At 40.6% G+C, this 8,948-nt stretch overlaps 1 protein-coding gene across 1 annotated transcript; it reads left to right on the top strand.

Annotated features, from left to right (window-relative positions):
• The first annotated feature begins 2,337 nt into the window (after positions 1-2,337).
• Positions 2,338-8,181, top strand: LOC120727234 (kelch-like protein 10). The gene is made up of 5 exons (XM_040021439.1): positions 2,338-2,647; positions 3,991-4,474; positions 4,656-5,270; positions 6,186-6,335; positions 7,737-8,181. The coding sequence occupies exons 1-5, from the start codon at positions 2,496-2,498 to the stop codon at positions 8,097-8,099; spliced, it is 1,764 nt and encodes a 587-aa protein (XP_039877373.1). The 5' UTR covers positions 2,338-2,495; the 3' UTR covers positions 8,100-8,181.
• The last annotated feature ends 767 nt before the right edge of the window (positions 8,182-8,948 follow it).

Raw genomic sequence — 8,948 nt, 5'->3', positions numbered from 1 at the left:
TATTGATGAGGCACCATATCAGCCGCACGCAGTTATTTATAGCCACAGTTTTTGCTTTTGGGCCTGTAAAAAAAAAGTATTCCCCCTTTAAATATTCGTCTCACGCTGTGTGTCTGAATGTTTTGACGTCTCACTCTGAGTTGTTTTGCCTTCGAGACAGATTAGTGGGCCAGTGATTTGAAAACAAGCACAGCGACCCCAGTAAATAAGTTCAAGTAGTTTTGATGAAATCTGTTTGATTACAGTCATTCTTCTATGCTGCCTGTTTGTTTTTTTTATGAATACCTCCTCAGATACTGTCGTATCAGAAACAGCTTTGTTTGGCAGAAATTCATCAGGACAATGCCCTCTCCTACTGTTCACAGCCGCGAACGTTTCCTCTTTATCACAGCAAAATGTCACGAACTGAGATCTCAGATTTATTTCGGATGGGGTCTTTACTCAGTCAACCAAAGACTAACTAGCTAATTAGATCTCAGGCTACCTGCTGTGTTTGCCTTTGAGGAAGGCAGTAGTATAATAACATGGAGTGGGCACAGATTTTGGGGGTGATAAAGCTTGAGCAAGTGTGCAGCTGCATATCTGAATGCCTCCCTGTAATGATGCGTGTACATGTGAGGTTGGGAGAATGTATTAGACATTCTGTGTGTGAGCTTTAAAAAAAATAAAGGATGGTTTTTTTAATGAGCTTGTGTGTGCGAAATAAAACCAAAAACAAAATGTGGTTTGTGTTGAATGTGTTTGCAATAAGATGCTTTATTACCTACTCAGGTGTTCAATCACAGCTGATAGGTTTAAGGGAAGAGAGACCCGTTCCCATTGTTTTCTGTCATACAGTGAAAGCTTGACGGAGCTACAATGGCCTAATTTTCTGCTTAACTTTGTAAATTATAACAAGTTCCGCTTTAGTGCTATACCAGTCAGAAAAACAAACAAAAACAAAACAAGGCTTATGTTGCAAATCCAATAAATTGTCAGTCTTTCTTTTAAATGCATTTCTTAGTACATAATTTTAATCTTGTAGAGAACCCAAACATATTCTGCGAGCAGTCTTTGGTTCAAGCTGAATGATTTTAGTCAGTGGCGGGGTTGGGGTTTCTTTGCCAAGCCCAAATAAACTCACTTGTACAGCTCAGAATAGGTTCAAGTTAATGCATTCCCATTCGTACACACTCATATTCAGACTCCTCAGAATGCAGAAGCCAGTGATCAAGCCACTGACCTGCTAATTTGTTGACCACCAGATGTATCTTGTAAGCCACTGCCATCGTGCACACATGTGGCACAGTGGTGCAGTGATTAGCGAACAAAAACGCATATGAGGCTAAACTGGCAATTCTTAGTCATAGGTGTGAGTGTGAATGTCCTTTCTGTCTCTCTGTGACAGACTGGCAACCTGTCTGGATGCATAGACGGGTGCCGCATTCTCAAGGCACGAGTCTTTATTAGAAGCAGGTGTATGCCTTATACTGTCATCACTGCCACCCTGCTGCATCTGACTGAAGCATCTTGATGCCAGGCTGAGCATGCATGACGCATGATCCCGCGTGATCCCTTGCATGATCATCTGACTGTTCTTGGTGGAAGTGACTTGACAGAGCTATCGAGATGAAGTTCTCTAACCTGTACAACAACCCGGCCTGTGGCAGTTTGAGTGTCGCCTCCACATTGCCAGAGATCACTAGCATATCCAGACACTTCCTTGGCCAGCATTTAGTGTTGATATCTCTCCCACTGAATATGCCTGGGTAATTTTGGGCTGGCATGTTCATTAGAGGCAACCAGAATCCATTGCAGCTGGATGCTGCATATATCTATGAATGGAAAGAAATTGCTCAACAACAGATCTGCAGTCTGTGCTCAGACAAGTGACTGCTTGCACCTGTTTGAGGTAATACTGTCAAGCACCGTCATTATAACAGTCTTGTACTATACATACAGTGTATATATGTGTTTTGTTTGTTTGTTTGTTTCTTACTACTATTGTACATCAGTAAAGTGCAGGAGCCCATTTTTCCAACTAGATAAAAGTCTAATACAACCCAAGAAAACAGCTTAGCCATGAATCACACTTTGTAATATCTGTGTTCGGATATTACAAAGTCATTTTATTAAAAAAAAAACACGTCCTATTAACATTGAATATGAGCTAAATATGATATTGTAGTCCATTCGTAAGAGTGTTTTGAAGTGCTTATTTTACTAGTTGACCTCTGTGAGGGAAACATACAAAATGCTGTATGCTATCTGTGAGGCTCATATGCAATACGTTAAATCCAAATCAAATCAAAACAAAGCTTTTATGCAATGAAAGGTTCATTAAAACAATGTAAACATACATTTCAAAACAATTCTATGGGGCAACTGTTGCCAAGTCATGATGATGTCATAGGCTCCATTCCCCAAATTCCACAGTTAGGTTTGATTTTGTGATCTGAACACTTCAAGACAAACTTCAGACAAAAAAACTAAGAAAAACAGTCACAAAACTCAAGATGAGTGAAGAAGGCCAGCCGCCATACAAGTCGAGCTCAGTGTATAATGAACTCCGTTCGGAGGGACAATTTTGTGATGCAATCATCAAAGTGGAGGATGTAGAATTTCCGGTCCACAGGGTCATCCTGTGTAATTGTACGCCGTACTTCAGGTGAGTTGCTTACCTGATAATGTGAAGGACAGTTGACTGGTTTATACCTGTGAAAAATGTAATTCATGTACTTAGTCTGTGAAACAGTGCCAACAAAAAGGAACGGGTTGAATCATAAAACTTTTGTGATAGAAAGACTTTGTCACGGTCAACTGACAGATACACCCAAAACATAATGCAAACATTTGCAGATTTCATCTTTACCTTCACAGAGATTCCACTTCAGTAAATGTGCCATTTAATAAGCACTGTGAATCACTTGGTGATTGTGTGAAGTCTAATTGAAGTGTTTTATTAAGTTATATTAATATCTTCCCCACTGTTTGATACAGTAAGACACACCAGACTTCCTGATACTAAAAATGTTGAATTTTGTTATACAGTTATACGCTGAGCAAAAGTTTTGAGTTGCCTCTCATTTTTTTATATCTTGCTTTGAAACAGATGATTTTTTAAAAGTCCACTTGAGCAATAGTTCTCAACGTGTTTTTTTGAAGACTTGTAAAGGTTTCGTTTGGACCCTTTTTAGTCCAGTGCTTGTACCCGAGGAATGGTTTTGTTTTTGTTCATTTGTTTATTTGTTTGTTAAGCCATTTAATGCTGATATATGAATCATTCAAGCATAAAAAGGACACTAAAACTCAAAGGATGAACCATTATTGTTTCTACACATAACGCATACTTAGTGAAGAACCAATTTTAAAGACAAATGGTAAATGGCCTGCATTTGTATAGCGCTTTACTCAGTCCCTAAGGACCCCAAAGCGTTTTACACTACATTCAGTCATTCACCTATTCACACACACATTCACGCATTGGCAATGGCAAGCTACGTTGTAGCCACAGCTGCCCTGGGGCGCACTGACAGAGGCAAAACAAGGAGTAGCACGTATTAAAAAAAGTAATGTTCTACAGCAAATGAACAGTATCTGAAAGTCATGTCCTTAAGAAACAAGAAAGAATGCAGCAAATTCATGACATATTCATGAAACAGACTGAGGTATGCAAAATTATGCAATAACTAGACTAAATATCAGAGGCAAACTAGCCTTATGGAGTTGATTTCAATATTTGTCATAGAGGTACAACAGTGAGTGTCTAGAGTTAACTTTAAAACACGGTGGAGGCTCTGTCGTGGTGTGGGACTGCATTGTGTTTGGCAATAGCTTCATAAACATGGTGCCAATGTAATAAAGACATTGAAAACCCAACAATCAATTGCACTAAACATGTACAAACTCTGTTTTGGAGTTACTTGGAGTACTTGTGCATGACATAGTTTATTATCTTGTTGCCTCCACACCTTTTAATATTCTCTACTCTGTCTCCATCTCTACCCTCAGGGCTCTTTTCACCCACTGCAGCGACCCAGACAAACAGGTCTTCAACATACCTCGCGTATCTCCTGAGATGATGGCACTCATCATTAACTTTGCATACACTGGCTCAGTTTCCATAACGGAGGAAAATGTAATGGAACTTCTCATGGCAGCTGATCAACTCAATGCAATGGACATTGTGAAACTCTGCTCTGACTTCCTCGGGGAGCAACTGTGCCCAGAGAACTGCGTTGGCATTTGGCAGTTCACAAAAGTATTCTTATCACCCGAACTACGCGCCAAGGCCTACCACTACATCATCAATAACTTTAAGCAGGTTGTTTTTGAGGAGGAGTTCCTGCAGCTAACTGTGGAGGAACTTGCTGACATCCTTGATAGAGACGACCTCAATGTGCAGTTGGAGACCACTGTGTATGAAGCGCTTACAAAGTGGATTAGCCATGTACCTGCAGAACGGAAACAACACCTCACCGCTCTGTTGTCCAAGGTCTATAAACTTTCATTACTACATTTAGTTTGGACTTAAATCTTCAGCATTTAAGTCATAGATTGAGTCGTTCCATCTGGGTATAAGGATGCTTTAATATCTTGAGATGTTGCTCTTTTCAGCTGTAGCCAAACCACATTTAAGAAATTCTCTTCTATTCTCTTCTGTCATCTCTCTGTAGGTCCGACTGGGATTGATGACTTCAGACTACCTAAAGGACAATGTGCTGTCTAGTGAGCTGGTGGGGGCCAATTCTGAGTGCCTGTCCATGATAAGTAATGCCATCTTAGACATACATGGTCTAGGAAGCAGACCCTTCATGTCTGGCTTGTGTCACCCTCTTGCTCATCCCCGCCTGCCTCATTCCATCCTGCTGGCCATTGGGGGGTGGAGTGGTGGTGATCCAACTAATGGCATCGAGGCCTACGATTGCCGGGCTAACCGCTGGGTCAACGTAACGAACAACCTCGAGTTTCCTCGTGCTTATCATGGAGCCGCCTTCCTCAACGGGTACGTCTACTTCATTGGTGGCTTCGACGGGATGGAGCATTTCAACAGCGTCCGTAGGTTTGACCTGACCACTCACGCCTGTAATGAGGTGGGGCCCATGCACTCCCGCCGCTGCTATGTGAGTGTGACTGTGTTGAACGGGTTCATCTATGCCCTGGGAGGCTTCGACGGGCATGTACGACTCAGCAGTGCAGAGCGCTATCAACCTGAAATCAACCAGTGGAGTCTTATTGCACCGATGCACGAACAGAGGAGCGACGCCAGCTGCACAACACTTAACAACCGGGTGGGTGAAGTAAAAGAGTAGCAGAGAAATAGAGTAGGGTCTCAGGCACACAGGCCTAGAGACCTGTCAGCAACCTTTGGTAACAACCAGTTGCTAGGGAAAAATGTGTACTCCTCAGCTGGTTAGGCAGTGATTGTATGAAAGACTCTACAGATTTCTACAGCAAATAGTTTGTGAGTATTTGCAGACAAGTCAGAGTACTCCATGCAAACCTCAACAGTCTGCTTACGACCAAAGGAAACACAAGGAGGCTTGTGGTGCAACACCTTCCTGGTTACAATTTCACAGTAGTGACAGCCATCAACCTCCAGCAAACACTTGCCAACCAGTCAGGGAATACACATTTTTACAGTGAAGCGAGGTGCAAGATAGGTCACAAACTGGTTTCTATGTTCATGTTTTCAAATTTAAAAGTATAGTTTAAAAAGTTGAAAAATATACTAATATATATCTATTTTGTTTCTAACTGATCACAAGTGCATCTTTGCATTTATGTACAGTACTTTAGTTGAGTTGACTTGTCAACTAAAATATAACAGATATTAAAAAAATAGTAAAACACATCATTATTTTATTATATTAAGATCCCAGATTACAATTATTTATCTGCATTCCTGAACAGAAAAATTAGCCTTATTGATTGAATGTTATGTTTGATTCGTTTCTGGCTTTCTGACTGAAAGAAGTCCCACATACTCAGGTAAAATCTGGGTGCATAAACATGTTTTTATGACAGGTAATTGTAAAACACACACATTTGTTATTACACATTTGTATTTTTCAGTTGGACACTTGGGTACTGAGTATCGGTCTTACTTCACAAATGATGTGGAAACATTTCACTTACAGGTAACATTGTTTCCAACTGAAATCTAAGAAATGTAAAGATATTTAATGTCCCTTTTTTGTTTTCAGATTTACATTTGTGGTGGATTCAATGGCAACGAGTGTCTGCAGACAGCTGAATATTACAACCCAGAGAGCAACCAGTGGACGATGATCAGTCCCATGAACAGCCGCCGCAGCGGGATAGGTGTCATTGCATATGCGGATCATGTCTTTGCAGTAAGACCACAAAGTAGTGCTGACACTCACGTAACATACAAATCAAATCTGTAATGTGCTTTGATCAGCAAGGCTTAACACAGATTTGGCTGACACAGAATTTTGTTAACTTTGTTTTGTATTTATCAATGATCAGATTCCTATCCTGACCACAGGTTCAGAGAAGGCATTCTTACTCATTCTATGTATTAATTTAACCGATTAATGATGTTTCTGCCTCATTTTTTTTTCATGTGCCTCATTACCAAAATGTTGTGTCTTTAATGATTTCACTGATGATTTCACATTTCACTCAGTACAACAGAAATACTTATTCAAAACCAACATTGTCATCCTCATCGTTCCATAGAGGACATATGTTAGAGACAATTTCAAACTCATCCTGCAACACCTTTAGAAAAATGAGGGAATAAGCCAAGTGATTAGAACTCATCCTCTGGGGACGGTAGGCATTTTAGCTGTAAATTTTATCTTGCTATTTGCCTTAAAACCACTTATTTAGTTGTTTTGCAGCTGCACCCTTTGGTAAAAAGCAAAGATTTTAGTCTCACCTTCTGAGACACACTTCTTTATTTAGCTAGCTACCGTTTAGTATTTATTTTCTATTCAGACTAAGTCTCTATTCAAAAAAAGGAAAAGTTATTATCAGCAGAATGCAGTGACCTTACCCTGGTGCTGACCTCAGGGTCTTTGATCAGGCTTTTAGGCCCCAAGGCCTGTCAGGGCTACTTTAATCTGTTATAGGAAGAAAGGACTGGAACTCAATGTTCCTTTTTGGACTAAAGGCAAAAGAGCTGTGAAGACATTTATACTGAAAACACAAATACTTTTTGTCGAGGGCTATTCATCTTTGTTGATAATAGCGTGGTGTGATAGACAACAGTGCTTTAATAGCTGTAGTTGAGGCTTGAGTGAACAAAGGTCTCATACAGACTTCCACAACAGCTGGCTTCTACTTTATTTTACTTTCTCCTTTTAATTCAGAAGTCATTTTCACACACCACTGCACCCTGATCTTTTCTAGACATTCCCAACAAATGTGGGACCTGTGAGAATGCAAATACTGGGACGTTAATGGGCCTTTTTTAAACAACTTTTATGTGTAAACTCCATATAACAGCATGAGAATATGTCAGGTAGCTGTTCGCTTTGTCCAGGTAAAACCCTAAACCAATCAGAGTATTTCCAGTAGTCAGATCACACCTAAGGTAAACAATCTCCTTGTATCTGCTACATATTAAGGGAAACTTTGGACAGTATTGCAACTTAATTCTTCAGTCATTTTCTGGAGTATCTGTGCAAAAACAGCTAAAGACATATAGCAGGTACATTTTCTTACAGGGGTACGGTGAAGCTGGTTACACTTACATTCAATCATTTGACCCACGTATTTACTTTTAGGTTGGTGGCTTCGATGGAAACAACCGTCTGCGCACCGCTGAGGCTTACAACCCACATTCCAATACGTGGAACCTCGTGTCCTCTATGCTGACCCCCCGCAGCAACTTTGGCATTGAGGTAATTGACGATCGCCTCTTTGTCGTCGGGGGTTTCAACGGCTTCACCACCACTTCGAACGTTGAGTACTACGACACTTTAACCAATGAGTGGTATGAGGCGTGCAACATGGAGATTTTCCGCAGCGCCTTGAGCTGCTGTGTGGTGTCCGGACTTTGCAACATGACTGAGTACACCTTTCCTCGTGACTTCCTGCCACTTGCAAATGTGCCAGAAGAAGCAATGGAGTCAGCAGAGTCCACGTAACATCTTTAAAGTGCAGTGCTGCCATGTGTTAACATCTGAGTCTCCAACATGAAGGACTGAAATAAATCTTTAGAGCATTAAACTGCTGGTGAACTGGACATTTTTTGTAGGTATCTCAAAAACTTTCAGTAGGAGAGCCTGCACTGTAGATACTGGGTTTTATTAAGAGAATGCAATTGCAACAATAACAAATTGAAAAGATTTTTTCATTCCCTGTAATGTATGGCTGCTGAGTAGCCATACCAGACATGCACACAGGGTGACTAGATCACAATAAGCCGCATGTCGGACTTTTCAACTCTTGCTAGGTAAACACAATAAGAATAAAGGGAAGTTTTCACTCCCCCTTGTTATTTCAGCTGCGCTTCTGTCTGGTAACAGTCTATAGGTTTGAGTAAGGATGTATCCATAGGTCTTTTTGGAGCACTAGCTGACTAGCCAAATATCACACAAATATACTGTGTCGCTTCACACCATTTTTTCTCTTATGTGAAACTGAAAAATAACTCTATTTCTCAGTATATCTGTCATCTGCTTTGTGGTATTTTCCACTATATTGCACAGAATGATATATTTGTTCATGATAAAAGCACCAACTTTATATGTACTGAGGAAAATCCAGTGTTTAGAAAGGTGGATGTCCTGCAGAGCCTGCAAAATGTGGGACATTGGTTCAAGATGTGGGAGAGGGGGGAAAGCATAAAAATGCTGTGCAGTCCCCCTTATAGAGGGACATCTGATCCCCCAACCTGCACAACATGAAGTATGAAGTAACACCAGTAACACATCACCTTATGGAGGTAAACCAATATGTAGACAGTGATGTGCAAAGCTGTTCATAGGAACATC

The sequence above is a fragment of the Simochromis diagramma genome, unplaced genomic scaffold, assembly GCF_900408965.1.
Source record: "Simochromis diagramma unplaced genomic scaffold, fSimDia1.1 OVJJ01000753.1, whole genome shotgun sequence".
NCBI lineage: Eukaryota > Metazoa > Chordata > Actinopteri > Cichliformes > Cichlidae > Simochromis > Simochromis diagramma.
This window is presented reverse-complemented; position numbering and strand designations above follow the sequence as displayed.